Source organism: Aquarana catesbeiana, linkage group LG02 (assembly GCF_042186555.1).
Source record: "Aquarana catesbeiana isolate 2022-GZ linkage group LG02, ASM4218655v1, whole genome shotgun sequence".
NCBI lineage: Eukaryota > Metazoa > Chordata > Amphibia > Anura > Ranidae > Aquarana > Aquarana catesbeiana.
Window position 1 is genome coordinate 642,842,611 of NC_133325.1, and position 22,532 is coordinate 642,865,142.

At 40.1% G+C, this 22,532-nt stretch overlaps 1 protein-coding gene across 1 annotated transcript in view; it reads right to left on the reverse strand.

The window, feature by feature from the left end:
* The window catches only part of MAP3K15 (mitogen-activated protein kinase kinase kinase 15), a 268,377-nt gene that overhangs the window by 53,740 nt on the left and 192,105 nt on the right, over positions 1–22,532 (reverse strand). The window contains exons 13-18 of the mRNA XM_073616468.1: positions 19,409–19,504; positions 15,854–15,941; positions 12,528–12,661; positions 11,736–11,863; positions 9,394–9,524; positions 697–802 (exon numbers count right to left, since the gene is read on the reverse strand). Of these exons, the coding sequence (XP_073472569.1) occupies positions 697–802; positions 9,394–9,524; positions 11,736–11,863; positions 12,528–12,661; positions 15,854–15,941; positions 19,409–19,504 (683 nt within the window). The remainder of the gene's footprint in view (positions 1–696; positions 803–9,393; positions 9,525–11,735; positions 11,864–12,527; positions 12,662–15,853; positions 15,942–19,408; positions 19,505–22,532) is intronic.

The window sequence follows — 22,532 nt, forward strand, 5'->3', positions numbered from 1 at the left end:
CCGGGCCAATAGGCGAGAGAAGCGGAGCCTCGCACATGCGCAGTAGGGTTCCCGGCATGAAGCCGCAAGGCTACACTGCCGGGTTCCCTGACCCGCAATGGCGGCGGCAGCACCCGACAGCTGATGGAAACATCAGCTGCGGGTGACGACATCGCTGGACCCCAGGACAAGTAAGTGTCCTGTTATTTAAAGTCAGCAGCTGCAGTATGTGCAGCTGTTGGATTTTAATTTTTGAAGCGATGGGCGGACCTCCGATTTGAAGATGGGAAGAGCTCTATTTGTTACTTCTAGAAACTCATGTTGACATCATCATATGCCATCAGGTTGATAGTTGATATTAGAGAGGAAGGCACTCAGCTGGAGCTTTCAGTAAACCCTGAAATAGACCAGTCACTCTCTAGATAACTAGGAGGCAAGTACCCCACTGTGCTTGTCATTGTGTGAAAAAAAGGGAACAGCAATATAATTTGTGAAACAATCATAAGCTCAGATGTACAACACAGAGAGAAAGCAAGCAAGCAATGATGCAAGCTGTATACGTAACACATGCAAAAACAGGAAAAAGACATACAGGACACAGAAATGTGTATTATAATGGCATGGAAGGACATCAAAGAGGCTGTTGGAAAGAGAGAAGGAAAAGGTGGCACTAAAGCAAAAATTACTCACACTAGAATTTAATTTGCTGACTCTTACCAGTAAAAGTCTCAGTACATGGGTTTACTCCAGCAAGTCGCTTAGATGTACCAAAATCTGATATTTTCACCACTCCACTGTATGTGTTCACAAGCACATTATCACCCTAGGATGAAAAGTATTGTTACACCACAATTATCCAGGATGGGAAAGGATGCATGGGAATAAAACAAACAATAATGAGCTCTGAATACAGTCAGATATTTTATTAATTAAAGCTAAATATTCTCTTTCTGGAATACACTGATATATTTAGCCTTCAAGAGGGTAGAGATGACCAACTCCGTTAGACCTTGTCCCTTAGGACCTGAGCTTCAACAGTCAAGCCATTAAAGCCAGCTACTGAGAAGCAGCATGGTGGACAGAGCTTTGGGACAGAAGAATCCAATGATCGAAAAGGGCCCACAAAGAGTCTGCCATGTGTCTAAGATTGTTAGATGACAAACATCCTCCTGGGCCTGTTCAGTGCAATAGGAATCACTGGAATGCATTCTTTCTCGATACTGTGGAGCAGACCAGGGAGAAGCTGGAGATTCAGGAAGGTGTAGTTCAGGTAGAACGGATTCCAAGAGGTCACCAGAGCATTCACTGCGAAGGCCCCAGGGTCCCTGGAGCTGGGGATAAACCTATCCAGCTTTTTATTGAATATGGACGCCAGGAGATCCATGTCTGACGTCCCGAACTTGCAGCAAAGGGCTCGCAACACCTTCAGTTCAAGACACTGGAGGCTAAGACATCCTTCTGACAATTTTCCACCTGGGATGTGAACAGGGCAGTTCTGCCCAATAGAAGATCAAGTCTGCATTACTTTGAGCTGTGTGACTTCCAGTGCCTCCCTGATTGTTGATGAAGGCCACAGCCATGGCATTGTCCAACTGTATTCCTCCAATTCCCAAGTCCCCTTTACCAAGGAAGCATCCAGGACTCCTCCTTAGTCTGACAGGCTGGCACCTATTGTGAGAAATTTCCACACCTTTGGGGCAAAGGGTTTCCCTTACTCCAGTGCTGGGTTAGAAATCTACTTCATTGCATCTTTGTGAAAACTTGGGGGCTGTGGACAGGCAAAAAGAAACGGCAACAAATCGGTAATGCTGATCATCCCGACTGCTAAATTCAGATAGCGTTGATGAGGAGGAACATTGGTGATGTGCAAGTAAGTGTCTACTGAAGCCAGAAAATCCCCCAGAGGATGGGAGGCAATGATAAACTTGGCCAATACAATGCAGAATTCCTGAAACCGCAGGAACAGGCTGAGCCTCTTCAGATCCCAAACTCCCCCATTAGGTTTAGGAAAGTGACCAGGTTTGAGTAGAAAGCCTGAAAGTGTTCCTCTTTCAGGACTGGGATGATGACTCCGTGCAAAAAGAGCTATTGAACAATAACAAGAAGACCTGCCTGTCTTGTTTGGAGAGGGAGGAAAATTTGAGAACATGAAGCAGGGAGGAAGTAGAGCCTGAAACTCCACTTTGTATCCCATGGAAATGATACTATCCAAAAAAGACTTACAGACAACCCCCCATTCTAACAAGTAGGGATGCCCAATCAGTGGGCTTGAAGACAGACTTTCCTGACTTGGAGACCATGTCTTCCAACAAAAGGTTCTTACAGACTTAGGCTTAGAGCTGAAGACCAGAGAGGAACTAAACCAACTTTTCTCTGCTTCAGGAGAAGAAGGCCTACCGGCAAAAGAGAAAGCCTTCATTTTCTGGGGTAGGAGAGTGCTCTTTCCCCCATGATATCCATGAAGTACTGATCTAAGGGTAACCAAACAGGTGTTTCCCTCAAAGGGTGAATGCTTGAGGCATTTCTTTCATGGGAGTTCCAATCACCAGCTTTCAAGACAAAAATTCCTCTGCATATGGTTGGAAAGAAGACTCATCCTTGAGAACTGGCAAAGGATATCCGCCAAGCCACTCACGCAGTAGCGTAAGGTCACAGGTAAAAGTTCTAGTTGGTGTTCAGCAAAGAGATCTGTTAAGCTGAACTTAGGGTCATGGGCCATGCATCTTTGTTAATCAAGATAAACCACACCCACTAACCAGAGAAGAAAAACCCACAGACATGTCTGATCCTGCCACTCATGCGACTGACAACTCCTGCAGCAGACTGTAAACCAAGGGTAGTGTATCCTAGGTGACATCATTGACCAAATATGGACATGACCATATTTAGTGAATGACATCCCTTGGGATACCCCGAACTGAACACAGGTACATTTGCCTCATCACTACTGCTGACTACCTTTCTTTTGGAACTTTGTTTCTTTGCAGACACCCACTTTGCATTCTTTGACCTCCATGGATAAATATACCAATATACCACACAGACACCCATCAAAAAAGATTTAAAAAAATAAATAAATAAATACATATAAAAATACACAATACACAAAAATAAATGCATATATATATATATATATATATATATATATATATATATATATATAAATAAATAAATATATATATATATATATACGCAGTATCTCACAAAAGTGAGTAAACCCCTCACATTTTTCTAAATATTTTATCATATCTTTTCATGTGACATCACTGAAGAAATGACACTGCGACAATGTAAAGTAGTGAGTGTACAGCTTGTATAACAGTGTAAATTTGCTGTCCCCTCAAAAAAACTAATCATACAGCCATTAATGTCTAAACCGCTGGCAACAAAAGTGAGTACACTCCTAAGTGAAAATGTCCAAATTGGGCCCAAAGTGTCAATTATATTGTGTGGCCACCATTATTTTCCAGCACTGCCTTAAAGGGGTTGTAAAGGTAAAAATTTTTTCACCTTAATGCATTCTATGCATTAAGGTGAAAAAACTTTTGACAGTACCGCCGCCCCCAGCCCCCCCGTTTTACTTACCTGACGCCTCGAATCTTCGCTGCTCGTGCTCGTCATCTTCATTGCAGCTCAGCCTGGTCGCTGATTGGCTGCAGTGGATGGATTGAAAGCAGCGCAGCCATTGGCTCGCGCTGCTGTCAATCACATCCGATGACGCGGCGCGCCGGGGGGCGGGGCCGAGTGATACAGCGAGCGGCTATAGCCGCCGGCTGTATCACGGGAGCGCGCCTGCAAGCACTCACCACCGTGCGAGGGAGCTCGCATGAAGGTGGTAAATGCTTGCGGGGAGGAGCTGAAACAGCCGCCGAGGGACCCCAGAAGACCAGGTTCGGGGCCACTCTGTGCAGAACGAGCTGCACAGTGAAGGTAAGTATAACATGTTTGTTATTTAAAAAAAAATAAATAAATAACTTTACAACCCCTTTAACCCTCTTGGGCATGGAGTTCACCAGAATGTCACAGGTTGCCACTGGAGTCCTCTTCCACTCCTCCATGATGACATCACTGAGCTGGTGGATGTTAGAGGCTGCACTCCTCCACCTCCCGTTTGAGGATGCCCCATAGATGCTCAACAGGGTTTAGGTATGGAGACATGCTTGGCCAGTCCATCACCTTTAGCCTCAGCTTCTTTAGCAAGGCAGTGGTCGTCTTGGAGGTGTGTTTGTTGTAATAATGGAAATTATTACAATGGTGGAAAATAATGGTGTGGCCACCATTATTTTCCAGTACTGCCTTAACCCTCTTGGGCATGGAGTTCACCAGAGTGTCACAGATTGCCACTGGTGTCCTCTTCCACTCCTCCATGACGACATCACTGAGCTGGTGGATGTTAGAACCTGCACTCCTCCACCTTCCGTTTGAGGATGCCCCATAGATGCTCAATAGGGTTTAGGTCTTGAGACATGCTTGGCCAGTCCATCACCTTTAGCCTCAGCTTCTTTAGCAAGGCAGTGTTCATCTTGGAGGTGTGTTTGAGGTCATTATCATGTTGGAATACTGCCCTGCGGCCCAGTCTCTGAAGGGAGGGGGGTCATGCTCTTCTTCAGTATGTCACAGTACATGTTGGCCTTAATGCTTCCCTCAATGAACTGTATTTCCTCAGTGCCGGCAGCACTCATGCAGCCCCAGACCATAACTCTCCCACCACCATGCTTGACTGTAGGCAAGACACACTTGTCTTTGTACTCCTCACCTGGTTGCCACCACACACGCTTGACATCATCTGAACCAAATAAGTTTATTTTGGTCTCATCAGACAACAGGACATGGTTCCAGTAATCCATGTCCTTAGTTTGCTTGTCTTCAGCAAACTGTTTGCGGGCTTTCTTGTGCATCATCTTTAGAAGAGGATTCCTTCTGGGATGACAGCCATGCAGACCAATATGATACAGTGTGTGGCATATGGTCTGAGCACTGACAGGCTGACCCCCCAATCCTTCAACCTCTGCAGCAATGCTGGCAGCACTCATATGTCTATTTCCCAAAGACAACCTCTGGATATGACACTGAGCATGTGCACTTAGCTTCATTGGTTGACCATGGCGAGGCCTGTTCTGAGTGAACGTGTCCTGTTAAATTGCTGTTTGGTCTTGGCCATCATGCTGCAGCTCAGTTTCAGGGTCTTGGCAATCTTCTTGTAGCCTAGACCATCTTTATGTTGAGCAACAATTCTTTTTTTCAGTTCTTCAGAGAGTTCTTTGCCATGAGGTGCCATGTTGAACTTCCAGTGACCAGTATGAGAGAGTGAGAGCGATAGCACTAATTTAACACACCTGTTCTCCATTCATACCTGAGACCTTGTAACACTATTGAGTCACATGACATCGGGGAGGGAAAATGACTAATTGGGCCCAATTTGGACATTTTCACTTAGGGGTGTACTCACTTTTGTTGCCAGCGGTTTAGACAATAATGGCTGTGTGTTGCATGATTTTGAGGGAACAGGAAATGTACACTGTTATACAAGCTGTGCACTCACTACTTTACATTATAACAAAGTATAATTTTTTTTCAGTGTTGTCACATGAAAAGATATAATAAAATATTTAGAAAAATGTGAGGGGTGTACTCACTTTTGTGAGATACCGTATTTTTAATATATATATATATATATATATTGCATTTGTTAAATTAACTTTGCATGTTATTTAAATCGTCTGTAGGAATTGCCTTTATACCTATAGATACAGATCTCTGTAACCTCAGGGTATAAGTACTCCTTTTTTTTTTCCTTTTTTCCCTCTTCATTGATAGACCTGTAGCAGGAAGATGCATCTGTTCAATATAAACCTAAACACCGGTTTCCAGGAAACTGAAAATCACATTTTATTTAGCAAGATCCTTCCTGGTGTTCTAGATTAGAACTTCAATTATATGTGCCGACCGCTTTACTTAGTATTTTGCATTTCTGTGGTACAATTCATATTTCCCAAATGCTTTAAATGTTTTACAGTTAAGTAAAATATGCAGCAGATTGTTCAAATTAATTAAGGTAAAAAAGACCCCTAAAGCACACGTTTCTAGTCAAAGCATGTCAATGGCATTTAATGCATTCAGGCAATGTTTGGAATTTTGCAACCATTCCAATTCAAATGGTAATTTGATAATAAGACAGAAAATAGAAGACACGACAAAACATTCCTTATATGCTGTAATTGTTGTAAGTAGGGAGACTCAATAATAATATTTGAATTATTATCATTCTTGTTGAGAAAATACAGAGCTACAACTAGGTTTACCAGACTTATATCGTAATTACAGGGGATTGAAGCAACTATTCAGACTTAAGCCTCGTACACACGATCGGATTTTCTGCAGACAAAACCTCGGACTTTTGTCCAAAGGCATGTGCCTGGATTTTGTCTTGCATACAAACGACAAGGAATTGTCGGCCAACAAACACGAACGTAGTGACGTACTATGTGGTTTTTCAGCTCTTTAGCGCCATCCTTTGGGCTCATTCTGCTAATTTCGTGTTAGTAGAAGTTTGGTGAGTGTTGATTCGTGCTTTTCATTTCGTGCTTTTCATATTCATTTCTGAACGGCCGTTCGTCAGCAGACATGTTGGGGAATCGGAATTGGAGGAGATAACGTGTTATTTATTATTGGCCTTGGAGTTATTGCTTTGACCCAAGTTCAGTCAGGAACAGGAGGAGGAGGAGGATTTCTTGGACCAAAAATCGGTTGCTTTTAATAAACTTGACCAATTATGTCATATGCCTTTGCTGCGGGAGCTCCAGGAGAATAATCCGGATGATTTTCGGAATTATCTCCGGATGACGGACCCCTGCTTTCACCAACTTTTGGCATTGCTGACCCCCTATATTAAGAAGCAGGACACAAACATGAGGCTTTTACTTTATTTTTTGGTTGAATAATGATTTGATTTGTTATATTTTCTATATTTTTGGATGCATAGAATGCACTTTTTGGTTAAGTTATATTGGCAGATAGCATGTCTAATTGTATTTGTTTTATTTTTTTAATGTACAATAAAAAAATTGTGTAGAATAATACTTGGCTATGTGTTTTACTTCAAATGACAGTTTGGGAGTAGGCAGTTACATTTAAAAAAATACAATGCAAAATTGACAAGGGACACCAACATACGGGATAATACAGGTGTTGTGGTAACTTGCACCAAAAAAAAAAAAAAAAATAACAAGCATAATAATATTATTCTTGATATCACTATAAAAAAAAAGCCTTTGAAAATGTGTTTGCAATAACTCCACCAGTATCACCAGCAAAGCAGCTTCATTATTATCCCATTAAAGAAGAAGAGAATTTGGAGATTTCATAATTTGCCACGTCATGAATGTTAATTTTCCATTACAAGACCGACCGCTTCTGAGCATGCGTGTTTGTACTTTGGACCTTAGTCTGACGTACTTATGTACACACGATCGGAAAATCCGACAACAAATATTTGTCCGCGGAAAATTTTAAAACCTGATATCCAACATTTGTCCATGGAAAATCCGACAATTGTCCAATGGAGCGTACAAATGGTCGGATTTTCTGCCAACAGCCTGTCATCACACAATTCCCATCGGAAAATCCGATCGCGTGTACAAAGCTTTAGTTATATTATCACAAATAACTTCTGACTTGATTACAAAATACACATGAGATGGCACATACACAAAAACCCGAATGAGGTCTGAAATCACCTGCAGAACAAGTTCTGCCCTACTGACTTCTGTCCACCGTCAAGGCGCCAATGTACACTATGAAGCACACTCACAGCTGCTGCATAGAGCAATGGGTCAAATGAAAAGTACCTATGTACATACATTTACAACGAACAGATCTTTTTATTGAGTCAAGAGTCTTGAACAGCAACATTTTTTGAAAGTTTTAGTTTTTTTCTTGAGGTCACGGATCAAGACATTAAAATTTAGAAAGAACATTTGGTTAAAGTAACATTAATCCCATATCATTAAAAACTTTCAATAAATGGTGTATTACATGCTGTTCATACTCAGTCACTATAAGATTAGTTTTCTGTATTCTGCCAAAAAGTCTGGTTGATCCTGCTGTTCTCTATCCCTCCCTTCTGTCCATATGCCCACTGCAGCTGGGGATTCTGAAGAGCAGCCCTAGTGCACATGCTTAGTTGTGTTTCTATGCAGAGCATTTCCTCCTTGATCGCATCTGAGCAGCCCATGTGACTATAGAGTCACACATGGGGGCGTACACACAGTGATAAATGGCAGCCCACTCCCTCCCTCCTCCTCCAAGCCCAATAAACAGCTAAACACAATGGGGGTGATATATTACATGTTGAATGATGGAGGCTTCACCTCCTTCTTATTCTAAGCACACAGGCTGGTGGGTGTGACAGCCTGTGACTGGCAGAAATCCATCCACACTATGTTTTCAAATGCATATTTGTATAACAATTTAAACAGTTTATTGATATTATTTATTTTTACTCTGTATTCCAAAGGCTATTGACCAGCAGCAGAGGACTAGAAGCTCCTCCTGTCACTGTTTCCCTGCAGAGAGGCTGAGAAAGAGCTGGCTCATGTGACAGCTGTATATCAATTACTGCTCCAGTTTAGATAAATGTACTTTAGAGTGCCTTAGGCTTGTCTTTGTAAATTAGGCTACCTGTGTACATCACATTATCCTGACATAAACTGCAAAAAGGCACTAAGTCTATCTCTAAAAACAGTGATGAATAATGAGGATGTCCTGCCATTCGATAATACACAGTCCAGTTACCCAACAGACCAATCTGTTAGTTTGTAGGGACTGTTAAAATATATATTTAAAAAATCAACTGCAGACATACTCCCTCAGTTTATTTAGTAAAAATTGTAGAAAATGCTTAGCACCAAAATAATTCTGCTAGTGACCCTTATGCCCGGTACACACGGTCGGAATTTCCGACAACAAATGTTCAATGTAAGCTTGTTGTTGGAAAATCCGACCGTGTGTATGCTCCATCGGACATTTGTTGTCGGAATTTCCGAAAACAAATGTTTGAGAGCTGGTTCTCAAATTTTCCGACAACAAAATTTATTGTCGGAAATTCCGAGCGTGTGTACACAATTCCAACGCACAAAAGTCCACGCATGCTCGGAATCAAGCAGAAGAGCCGCAGTGGCTATTGAACTTAATTTTTCTCGGCTTGTCGTACGTGTTGTACGTCGCTGCGTTTTTGGCGTTCGGAATTTCCGACAACATTTGTGTGACCGTATGTATGCAAGACAAGTTTGAGCCAACATCCGTTGGAACAAAAATCCACGGTTTGTTGGCGGAATGTCCGATCATCTGTACGGGGCATAAAAGTGGTATACAAAAAAAACATGCATATTTTATGGGAATTTATCAAGATTTTACCTTTATATCTCGGTGTACAATTTGATTCTCGTGTAGATACTTTAAACCTTCCAAGATCTGCTTGGTGTAAAACTTAATGGTTGGTTCCTTCATAGGACCCCATTTAGATCTCAAGAGAACTGAAAGACTACCTGTGCAAAGAAAGACAGACAGTCATTTGTGAGGTCAGTTCACCCACTATACAGGAATGCTATCTTTCATTTAAATTGAAAACTAACATTTTTTTTATTTAAATGGTAATAAGAATAAAAAAAATATTAACTATATATCATATCATGCTTGTTTCCAAATTGATGCATAAAAAAATGATGGGAAACTAACATTCATTTTGAGAAAACAAATTGATCTGAAACAAAATGGCTGTATGTTTAGGGTTGTTGTCCTGCTGGAAGGTGAACCTCCGCCCCAGTCTCAAGTATTTTGCAGACTCTAACAGGTTTTCTTCTAAGATTGCCCTGTATTTGGCTCCATCCATCGTCCCATTAAATCTGACCAGCTTCCCTGTCCCTGCTGAAGAAAAGCATCCCCACAACATGATGCTGCCACCACCATGTTTCATGGTGGGGATGGTGTGTTCAGGGTGATGTGCAGTGTTAGTTTTCCACCACACATAGCGTTTTGCTTTTAGGCCAAAAAGTTCAATATGACCAGAGCACCTTCATCCACATGTTTGCTGTGTCCCTCACATGGCTTCTCGCAAACTGCAAACAGGACTTCTTATGGCTTTCTTTCATCAATGGCTTTCTTCTTGCCACTCTTCCATAAAGGCCAGATTTGTGGTATACAGGACTAATTGTTGTCCTGTGGACAGATTTTCCCACCTGAGCTATGGATCTCTGCAGTTCCTCCAGGGTTACCATGGGCCTCTTGGCTGCTTCTCTGATTAATGCTCTCCTTGCCCTACCTGTCAGTTTAGATGGACGGCCTTGTCTTTGTAGGTTTGCAGTTGTGCCATACTCTTTCTATTTTTGGATGATGTATTGAACAGTGCTTCACGAGATGTTCAAAGCTTGGGATACTTTTTTATAATCTAACCCTGCTTTAAACTTCTCCACAACTTTATCTCTGACCTGTTTGGCATGTTCCTTGGCCTTCATTATGCTGTTTGTTGACCCTGGTTATCTAACAAACCTCCGACGGCTTCAAAGAACAGCTGTATTTATACTGTACTGAGAATAAATCACACACAGGTGGACTTTATTTACTAATTAGGTGACTTCTGAAGGCAGTTGGTTCCACTAGATTTTAGTTAGGGGTATCAGAATAAAGGGGGATGAATACAAATGCATGCCACATTTTTCAAATATTTATTTGTAAAAAAAAATTAAACCATTTATCATTTTCCTTGCACTCCACAATTATGTGCCTTTTTGTGTTGGTCTTACACATAAAATCCCAATAAAATAAATTTAAGTTTTTGGTTGTAACATGACAAAATGTAGAAACTTTCAAAGGGTAAGAATACTTTTTCAAGGGACTGTACATCGGCCTCTGCACTGGGGCAGCTTACACCATCAAATTCCTACCAAAATCACACCACATTATTAAAAAAAAAGGGAAGAAGAGGCACCAATAAGCAGTGTAAATCAGCTACAGATTAGGGTTGCACCCATACCGGTATCGGTATTGGTGCCGATACTAAGCCTTTGCAGGAGTACATGTATGTGAAGGGGATCCTCTGAAAACACACTGCGCACCCATTTTACACTTTGATTGGTCATAAGATCTAACAAGTCTTGTGAGTGTCTGTCCAATTTTACCTTGTGGATTGTTATCTAAGTCATGGCCTGAGTCTGGCTATTCTGCTGCATTACTGTGCGACAGAATATTTGGATGTGAGAAGGGAAATGCTGAATTAAGGCTGACTGAGTGGGTATATAATTTACTGATACATAGGAATTGATTTATTAAAAGGCGAGGGAAACTGCACTTTGCAAGGGAATTTGCCACAAAGTTAGTGAATATGGTGAAGCTCTGCTGACTTCAATCATCCAATCATGTGCATGCAAAAATTTTATTTTTTATTTTACTTGCTCAGGATTGGGTAATCGCTGCAAAGTGGAATTTCACCACATTCACCAAGATTTGTGGAAAATTCCATTGCAAGGTGCAACTTCCCTTGTAAAGTGAAAAGCCTATTTGCGTTTGGTAAATCATCCTCATAGACTTATTCATTGCTTCACCCCTGTTTCTGTTATATACTGTTTATTTTCATTGCTTTGAACTGGGCTAAAATTGTAACTGATGTACTTAAAGCAAAAATGACCCCTAAAAACGAAAACTGAGTGTTACCAAACAAATTATCTGACACTGTAGAAAATACAAATGTGGCTAATACAAACCTCCTGGAACCTGTTCCATAAATATTTTGATGTACCCATCTTCAGAAACAGAGCCAAGATACTGAACAATATTGCGGTGTTTCAAATATTTGTGAAGCGCAATCTCTTCATGAAGTGGTTGCGAATATCTGTAAAATAACAAAATTGTACATTTGAATACAACAGATTATGATACAATAATGACAACATGAAAAATGAAAATGATTAGTGTTAAGATAGATTTTTTTTTCAAATTTTAAAGTGTTTATAATTTAAAATCCCCATTGGGTAATAAGATACCTTTCCATTTTATGGGCTGTACGTGCTGCTAAACTTCAGCCGCAAACAAGTACTGAACCCTTCAGGGAACTAAAATTTTTTGGACCATCAGCAGAAGAAGGCAGGCACTGCAGAGTAATTTAATCCCAATTAGGGTTCTTAAAGCTGATCTCTGGGTTTCCTGTTACTTTTAGTTTGCTGGGACCAAGCTGAACCAAACAAACTATTTCTTTCACTAAGTGCTGCAAGGACACATATGGGGCAGTTAGTCACTTTATAGGAGGGGGAGCAAAAACAAAGTGGACCGCTAAAATGCACAGTACCATACAAAGAGGGGGGCTTTCTAATATATAGCATTAAGTGAATATATAAGAAATGATCAATCTGCCAAATCCAGCCCTGCAATCTATTTTACCAGAAGGCCAATTTCTGGAAAGCAGAATGTGGTTCACTTCTACATCCCATACTCTGGTATAAAAATCGTTGTTTATTACAAGCATAAGCCAACACTTAGTGGATTCATTCAGAACTCACCTACTGTCTCTCTCTGGAATCTCTTTGATTGCTATACGGACTTGATTGCTGAGATCTCTGCCTGCATATACTACTCCATAAGTACCTCGGCCAAGGATTACTCGATCTCCATTTTCATCATAGTCATATTCATACTAAAATATTGCACAGCATTTCAGAAACATTTTAAATTAAGAAATACAGAAAATCAAACATAGCTTTGACATTCACAGGTGGAAAAAGTTATGTAAACAGGTATGGAGATCTATTATTTCATACTCTTATGCATTATTTGATGCATGCAGAGGAATTGTGTGACAGTATGTAAGGTCAGGCACCTGAAGGGTCAGGCCTGATACACACTAGTATGATTTCAGATATGACTTGAACCACACAGAATCACATGACAATGGAAATCACATTATTTTCAATGAAGCCTATTCACATCAATGCAGGACAGCATGGTGCAATTTTGGAAATGGGTCATGTGATACTTTGGTGCGATTCCATCACAATTTTGAACCATAGAATATGCAAACCAGATCCAGAATGCAAACGACTCGCACTAGATAATCAAACTGAAATTTGGATCAAATCGTAGCCGCAGTCTTGTAAACCTTGCCTAATGCCCCGTACACACGATTGGATTGTTGGCCAACAAAACCGTGGAATTTTGTCCGAAGGGTGTTGGCTCAAACTTATCTTGCATACACACGGTCACACAAATGTTGGCCAACAATTGTGAACATAGTGACGTACCAGATGTACTACATGGTTTTTTAGCTCTTTAGCACCACCCTTTGGACTCCTTCTGCTAATTTCGCGTATGGTGAGTGTTGATTTGCGCTTTTCAGTTTGCGCTTTTTCAGTTCGTTTCTGAATGGCAGTTCATCAACCAGACATGTTGCGGAATCGGAGGAGATAACGTGTTATTTATTATTGGCCTTGGATTTATTGCTTTGACATTATTTTTTTGGTTGAATAATGATTTGATTTGGTATATTTTCTATATTTTTGGATGCATATAATGCACTTTTTGGTTAAGTTCTATTGGCAGATAGCATGTCTAATTTTTTTTTTTAATGCACAATTAAAAAATTGTGTTCAATAATACTTGGCTATGTCTTTTACTTCAAATGACAGTTTGGGAGTAGGCAGTTACACTTTAAAAAATACAATGTAAAATTGAAAAGGGACACCAACAAATTTGTATCTTTGATCTTATAAACTACAGGATAATGGTGTTGTGGTAACTTGCATAAAAAAAAACAAAAAAACATAATAATATTAATCTTGATATCACTAGGAAAAAAAAAATGCCTTTGTTAATTTGTTTGCAATAACTCCATCAGTATCACCAGCAAAGCAGCTTCATTATTATCCCATTAAAGAAGAAAAGAATTGTGCGCTGTATTTGGAGATTTCATAATTTGCCACGTCACGAATATTAATTCTCAATTACAAACGCTAGCTTACAAGACCGACCGCTTCTGCTTTCAAGCATGCGTGTTTGTACTTTGGACTTTTGTCCGACGGACTTGTATACACACGATCGGAAAATCCGACAACACACATTTGTTGGCGGAGAATTTGAAAACATGCTTGTCAACATTTGTTGGCGGAAAGTCCGACAACAATTGTCCGATGGAGCACACAAGCGGTCGGATTTTCTGCCAACAGCCTGACATCCAACATTTCCCGTTGGAAAGTCTGATCGTGTGTACGGGCTTTAGACTTTAAGTATCATCTGATCTCTGACATTCAAGATACATTGAGTCAGATAGACCAAGTAAAATTTCCTTAGGTAAGTTTGCACCATTTCAATAATTTTGAGGACGATATTTAGTTTGTTGCAAAAGCCAACAGTGATTTATTCTCTTCAAGCCCATTTGTGAACCAAAACAATACCTAACTCCTCCAGCAAGATCGGCATGCCAGCTATAGCACTAGCAATGAGCAGAGGTGGGAGTTGTAGAAAAATGCTGCAACTAGCACCACTACATATGAAAATACTTCAAACCACAGGGCCCTTTCTCATGGGCATTCCGCCTGTCTGTTTTTCAGATGGGTCAGGACTTAACCTCAATGTATGTCTTTGGGCAGGCAGATGTAAAGACACATGCCCATTTACAACCATTTACATCCGAGTCCGCTTGTTGTCTACAGAAAAAAATGGAAAATGTTTGCATCTTTTTTGTTTTTGTGGACGTAAATGGATGTAAACGGATGTCGTCCATTTACGTCCCTTACGTATAAGAAACATATTTTTTGTTTAAACTGTTGTTTCTATTATGGAATTATTTCTGATTGGGACTCTAAAAACAGAAGTTAATACTGCAGCTGTAGGAACAGATTCACAGGACACAATCACTGTGTTTAAAATGTCCGTTTAGTTTCTTCAACAACTAAAACAAAAAACTGCTGGAAAAACTGATGTAAACGGAACCTAAATAAACTATAGTGAAGTGAAGATGGATGTGCAAACCAATATAAACTGATGTAACTAGTATTGAATTTGTTTTTATTTTCAAAAGACATGACTGAAAGGGGTTGTAAACCTTCATGTTTTTTCATGCATCCTATGCATTAAGGTGAAAAAACACCTGGCAGTGACCGGCCCCCCAGCCCCCCGTTTTACTTACCTGAGCCCTGAAACTTGACTTGGCAGGGATGCTCTCTTCCTCTGCCAGGGGTCCTCGGCTCTTGATTGGATAGATTGATAGCAGCACAGCCATTGTCTCCCACTGCTGTCAATCAAATCCAATGACGCGGGTGTCGGGGGGCGGGGACGAGTCCGGCATTCATGTCTATGGAGGCAAATGCTGGACTCGGGAGCATGCCTGCAAGGTAACCCGCTCGGGAGAGCACTTCTCCTAGGGGGTTTTCTGATGTGGGGAGGACCCGCAAGAGCTGCCGAGGGACCCCAGAAGAGGATGTTCGGGGCCACTCTGTGCAAAACGAGCTGCACAGTGGAGGTAAGTATGATATGTTTGTAAGGGTTCATTTTTTCTTTTTTTTTTAATAACAATCACTTGAACTGACGACACCTGTGTGAAAGGGCACTTGGGAACTAATAATGTCATTTTGGCAACTAGCTGACATTTGCAAGTTACATGACTACAAAGTATATATAGTATGTGGCAGGTGCACTTTGAAAGGAACAATATGGTGCCAAGAAGGAATAGTCTAATACACTTCAGTTATAAAGTGTATAGAATATAAAACCCATTCTTATAAAAATACTTAATCACATTGACAAAATACATAAAGTATGCATATTGAAATGTACGTAAAAAGAGGTTACTAAGTGATGTACATAAACCACCTCTATATAAAGCTGCACTTACCTCTAATGTATCTCCATCTGCCTCACCCTCCAACTCTACAGTGCTTCCTACAACATCCGTGATGATCTCTTTAACAAGACTACAAAACCTGTTAGTGACAGAAGATATGCATTTACACTGCTTCTTAAAATGGAATATCAATAATCTATACAGCTAAAGGTCAATTAACATTAGATAACATACGTTAAAGATATAAGAGATGCTGCATTTAGCTCTTAAAAACATTTTGTTAGGAGAAACCAGTCTTTTTGTTGTTACTCAGTTCTGCAGTTTATTTAGGAACCAGTCTGAAGTAAGTATCTGAGTAAAATGCTTAAATGGCAATTGAATATATAAAAACTGTACCATACCTACAGGAAATACATAACAAACAGTAGGAAAATGTTCAGGATGTAGAGATAGAGAAGGTGTAATCCATGTTAAATAACATTCAGTCTCTGCCTTGCGGAGGCAAGTTGGGACTGATCATAGCCCACAAAGACACTGTAAAGCAGACTGCTTACTAAATAAGGTTTGGTAATGTGAATTTTCTTAGTTGTTGGTTATTCTAAGGGTAGCAGAAGGATAAGTGATACTGGCCTTAAAGTGGAACTTTACCCATAACAACTTGATAAAAAAAAAACAATGTTTTGTAGCAAGGAACATACATTCCACATGAATAATTATGCTACCAAAATTAGTGTGTGCTGTAAATTTCCCCCAGCATTGCTAAAAATGTAGAGCCACCGAGCATATGCTGAGCAGGCTGAGACAGTGGGGTTTATTTACTAAAGGCAAATCCACTTTGCATTACAAGTGCACTGCACGTGCACTTGGAAGTGCAGTCACTGTTGATCTGAGGGAGACATGCAAGGAAAATAAAAAACAGCATTTTTGCTTGCACATGATTGGATGATAAAATCGGCAGAGCTTCCCCTCATTTCAGATCTTCCCCTTAGATCTACAGCGACTGCACTTCCAAGTGCACTTGTAGTTCACTTTTAGTGCAAAATGTATTTGCTTTTAGTAAATCAACATCAAAGTCTGTAATGCCAAGTGTAGTGCTAAGGATCTCAACAGCACACAAACAGTCATGTGCAAATGGATCGCTGTTCAGTCGGGTTCATTAACTCTATAAGCAGTAAGTACGGAGATGTTCCAGGTGAAACCTCATACAGGCAGGTCATAGCCTCAGCTTATCTCAATGGAAAGGAAAGAGAAGCAGAAAGCAGGAGGGAGGAACTGCCATATTTCGAGTTCAAGTGCACTAACATGAATTAGAAAAACTCTTTCAAAACAATAAGAACACAACTGCAGCTGCAACTCCAATTTATTTTCCTTTGTGACCCAGAGTGCTATGCAGTTTTCCTCTAAGGCCTCTTTCAAACAGGCAAGGAAAAAATGCAGTGCTTATAGCAGTGTTGTTTTTTTTTTTAGGGATCTGAACATAGATGGCTTGTAGTGAAACAATGACCACACCTGGGTCTAAAAATCCATAATGCATAATGGAAATTTCATCTTTGAGTGCAGTAAGGCTGGCCATACATGTTCAATACTCTTGTACAATTTTCCTTTAGATTTACCAAAAGTCAAAACTAAACAACACTTCCAATTAAGCAGGCTCTTACACTACATAGTTGAGGGTAAATCTAAAGAAAATTGTACTGAAAATTGTGTAATGTATGGCCAGCCTAAGTTCACATGCACACGGGCGCATTGCCAGTGCAGCGTAAAGACACTGCGTATTTCTGGTATCCCAGGTGTCCTAGAGCTGCATACAGCTGTCCATGGACTTTAATAGGTGAAGGCGGCTGTTTGCAGCTAAAGTAAAGTAGCAAACACGCACAGACATAATGCGCCAAAGGCATCTAAGGTGCATCCAGTGTATTACATCTGTGCATTACATTACACAAATCGTGGCGCATTGTTGTGTACAGCAGTCTTCACCCTCTCTTGTCTATGAGCTGCTGTATGGACATCCAGGACACCAGAGATATGCAGTGTCTTTATACTGCATGAGTAAATGTACTCATGTGCATGTAGCCCAATTTATGCTTATATGATTGTATACGAAAGTACATATGCGTAAACTGAAACACTGGCAGCTAAAAAAGGATGAACAAGACTGCATGCATACACGTACACGTTTATGTGCCTGTGCAAGTTTATATGCAAGGTCTTTACAGATCATAACTTGCATTTTATACTCAAGATCTTTCCTCCAGTCTCTGACAGCAAGATCCTGCATATAAACATCAGTCAATTATTATGCCTGTGTATAAGATGCTTAAAACTCAACTTGGCCCTACCTCCTCCCATCTCCCAAGCCTTCTTATTGGTCAGTAAGTCTGTATTTAAATTAAAGGACTCAATAATAAGAAAAAGGTTCAAGAGGGTAGTATTTTCAATATGAAACCAAGATCAAGAACACGGGGACATGACCTCAAACTAACAGGAGGAAAGTTGAAAACTAATCTTAGAATACATTATTTTACTGAAAGGATAGTTGATGCTTGGAATAAATTTCCAGCAGAAGTAGTGAGTTAATTAACAGTAAGTGGCTACAAACATAGATAAATAAAAAAATAAAAATAAAGAATGGGCAGACTCAATGGACCATTTGGTCTTTTTCTGCCATCACCTTTCTATGTTTCAGTGACTGAAAGGGAGGTTCAGGTGCCAAAGTGATTAAGCCAAGCATGTCTTTACCAGAAAATTTGACATTTGTATATATATTTGTATATATTCAGCTCTATATTTTTTTGACATACACTCAGATAAAATTGCCCAGGTTAATGGTAACTGACTGAAACTGGATCTCGTCAACAGTGATTTAATAATACCCCTTAGTGCAGCAGTAGAATTGGATAAAAGCATATATTCCTCACTTTTAATTACATTGCATTTGATTGATTTTTTTTTTCTCTATGAGAAACACTTGCACTTGAATCAATTCCATTGATTCTTACACAACAAATGTAAAGCCAGCTCATCATTGCTAGAAAATCATTATTAATCATGATCCTTGGGGAAAAAACACCATCTTATCTGCTTATGTGTATATTAAAAACTACTACGTGCCTTTTTTCTAAATGTGTTCTTACTAAGCATTTGAGTTACTTCTCAGCCACTAATCAGAATCAAACTCACCATTAAAATTTGAATCTAACTGGTAGTTGTGGAAATTTCAATTCTTAGCAAAAATTGGCCCTTAATGCATTTTTACACAGAAATGGAATAGGTACCTGGATCTATCTTGATTTTAGTCCCCTGTAGTCCCTGGCACAGTTAGGAGAGGAAGGGACAACACTATGCCCAAATCTGGACCCTAGTTCTTTGCATAGTGCTATCAATCTAACTCTGTAAACATGCCGACAGAAGAAGTCACAGAGATGACCTCATCAGTGTGCATCACAGTCAAATTACAGACTCTAATTCAATAAACTGTATTTATTTACTTGTCCGTTTGTGATTCAAATATATATTTAGTTGTCTGTAGCCTAGTCTTCATTATATAAACCAAGGTTAAAATGCAATGTAGCCCCCCAGATTTTTTTAAAACCAGCTTAAACTCACCTATTACACTGATCCTCAGTGGAAAAGTATATCTGAAAATCGTCTGAATTGTCGTGAACATAAAGAAAGCAACAACGTTCATCAAACTTTGATATGCTGTAAAATATAGACAAGTAATCAGATTTCCATTTATTTAGAAACAAATAGTTACTGCCACAATATAACCAATATCAAAAACAGATCAAAATCCAAAAGACTACCAATGATTTAAAGGCATTATAAACCTTCCAACCTGCACTTTGTGTTTTTCACCTACATAAGATGTGCACTAATCATGTAGTTCCATGGTGTCACTTGTTGCCCTGTACTTTGCTACAATGTAAAGTAGTGAGTATACAGCTTGTATAGCAGTGTAAATTTGCTGTCCCCTCAAAATAACACACAGCCATTAATGTCTAAACTGCTGGCAACAAAACTGAGTACACCCCTAAGTGTAAATGTCCAAATTGGGCCCAATTAGCCATTTTCCCTCCCCGGTGTCATGTGACTAGTGTTACAAGGTCTCAGGTGTGAATGGGGAGCAGATGTGTTAAATTTGGCATTATCACTCTCACTCTCTCATACTGATCACTGGAAGTTCAACATGGCACCTCATGGCAAAGAACTCTCTGAGGATCTGAAAACAAGAATTGTTGCTCTACATAAAGATGGCCTAAGCTTGCTCAGCATCATATCCAGAGGTTGTCTTGGGGAAATAGACGTATGAGTGCTGCCAGCATTGCTGCAGAGGTTAAAGGTGAAGTGTTGTCACGTGAAAAGATATAATAAAATATTTACAAAAATGTGAGGGGTGTACACACTTTTGTGAAATACTGTAAATTGCAATGTTGTACTCACATCTGAGAGGTTGCTGAGCTCCCTAATGGTATCAGACAACCTGGTGTGGAAGCCTGCAGGGAATATGTCTGTCCCTGCGCAGAGTAAGGTCGCTCTTGATGCTCGGTGGGGTGATCTGGACGTTCCTACTCTCTGCGGTCTCAGGATTCCGGTGGGTTCACAGTAAGAGGTTTAAGGGCCCCAAAATATAGGAAACTGGTGTCAGCAGAGGTGCCCAAATGTGAAGGAGAAGCTGAGGAATGGATTCTTCATTGATTTGGCTTTTATTGCTCACAGAATAGTATAAAACACCGTAGAACACGTTTCGTGGCTCTACACTGGCCACTTCTTCGTGGTTGGTGCATAAAACACTTTAAACAGCTGTTATCTGTCTCTCGTGCTGTAAGCACACTCACAGACACAGATCACAGCTGTTTAAGGTATTTTATGCAATCTGTGTATTCTGACGGAGGGAGCCCCCACTGTCAGAATACAAAGGCGTGGCGGGGGAGATCCCTGAATCCACATCGCTTATGTGGATGTGAGGATTTGTCCATGTTTTCGTTTAACTCACTGGTTGAACAAAAAAACTGCGTGTGTATATACTGCTTTAGTCTAGTCCTCCTCAGGTGAAAGCTAACTAGTAATGAGATCTGAAAAATAACAAATCAGGCGGAGCAATTAACTGAGAGATCCATGTAGTCTTTCATCACATTAGCACTCCTATATTTGTGATGTAAAACAGAGGAAATGGTGAGGCATGAACTGTTACCCAGAACAAGAAGTTACCCGTCCCCTTTAGAGAAAAGGGACAGGCCAGCTGAAGGGATACATGGACATAGGTAAATCAATCAGCCAAGACACTACAAACTGCAACTATAACATGTGAGCCCATCATTACAAGGAAAGGCAAACAAATAATACAGGGAATTTTACTAAACTGATACCTATTGAACACAATGAAAAAACTTTGAAAGGTGAAAAATGTCTTTATGAAAATCCTGTTAGATAGCTGGACACTATAGCTGGCCATACACCAGTAGATTTTCAATTGAACATTCGTACAAACATTTATAGGAAAAATCTCTGGACGTTCGATGACTTGACAACTGTCATTTGATAGTACTTCAAAATGTTGTTTGCATTTAACATTCAATTTTGGAATGAATGTACTTCCCTGAACAAAAACCACATTCACTTCTAGAAATGTGTTCATCCAAGAGATATTTTTCATTCTGTCCCTTCAAATTTTCGTGTGTTTTCACTGCGTCAAAAACAAATGTCGATTTGATCCCATTAATAATTAGAAATAAGAATGAATATTCTTAAAATGAAAAATTCAGAACAAAATTTTACTAGTGTATGGTCAGCTTAAGTATGGTACAGATTCCTGTTAAAGATAATCTTAGGATGCCAAAGTCAAAAGAGAATAATATGTGTTTATGCAGATGTGTGCCCACAGATCACAAAGGATCTATGTGGCCCTGAATGGCTTCCAATAATCATCCACCTTTTAACACCATTGTTTTACAGAAAACAATCGTTCACCACAAGCAATTATATAAACTAGTGCTAGAACCTAAAAAAGCACATAACTGCTGTACAGCCAGAGATAGCAGTCTGCACTTCCAAAAACAATTCTGTATCTTTGAGTCATAAAAGTTTTAAGGAGTTTGTTCAAATCATGCTTAAAACCTAAACTTTATATCTTCCAGCAGCAACCGGTTCACACTAGACGCGGCACGACTTGCAGGTCGCCTCACCGAGGTGACCTGCACACGACTGCCGGGGCGACTTGCAAGACGACTTCTGTATAGAAGTCTATGCAAGTCGCCCCCAAAGTAGTACAGGAACCTTTCTTCTAAGTCGGAGCGACTTGCGTTGCTCTGATTAGAACGGTTCCATTGTACAGAACGGGAGGCGACTGGTCAGGCGGCTAGGTCGCCTGACAAGTCGCCCCCGTGTGAACCGGCTCGAAAGGTGATGCAATCTAACAGAAATGTCAGAATACTTGATACAATTGTGCTTGTTACATGCCAGTGAGTCACCATGTAGCTAAGGATCAGGAAGACAGTCCCAGGGCCTATGGGGTTAATTTACTAAAGGCAAATAGGTTGTTCACTGTGCAAGGGAAGTTGCACGTTGCAAGGGAAATTGTCCCAGAGCTTAGTAAATTACAAGAAACTGCTGATTTTCATCATCCAATCTATGTGCAGGCAAAATTGAAAACAAAGTGAAACTTCACCACATTCAATAAGCTCTGGGGCAACTTCCCTTTCAAAGTGCAACCTCCCTTGCAAGGTAAATT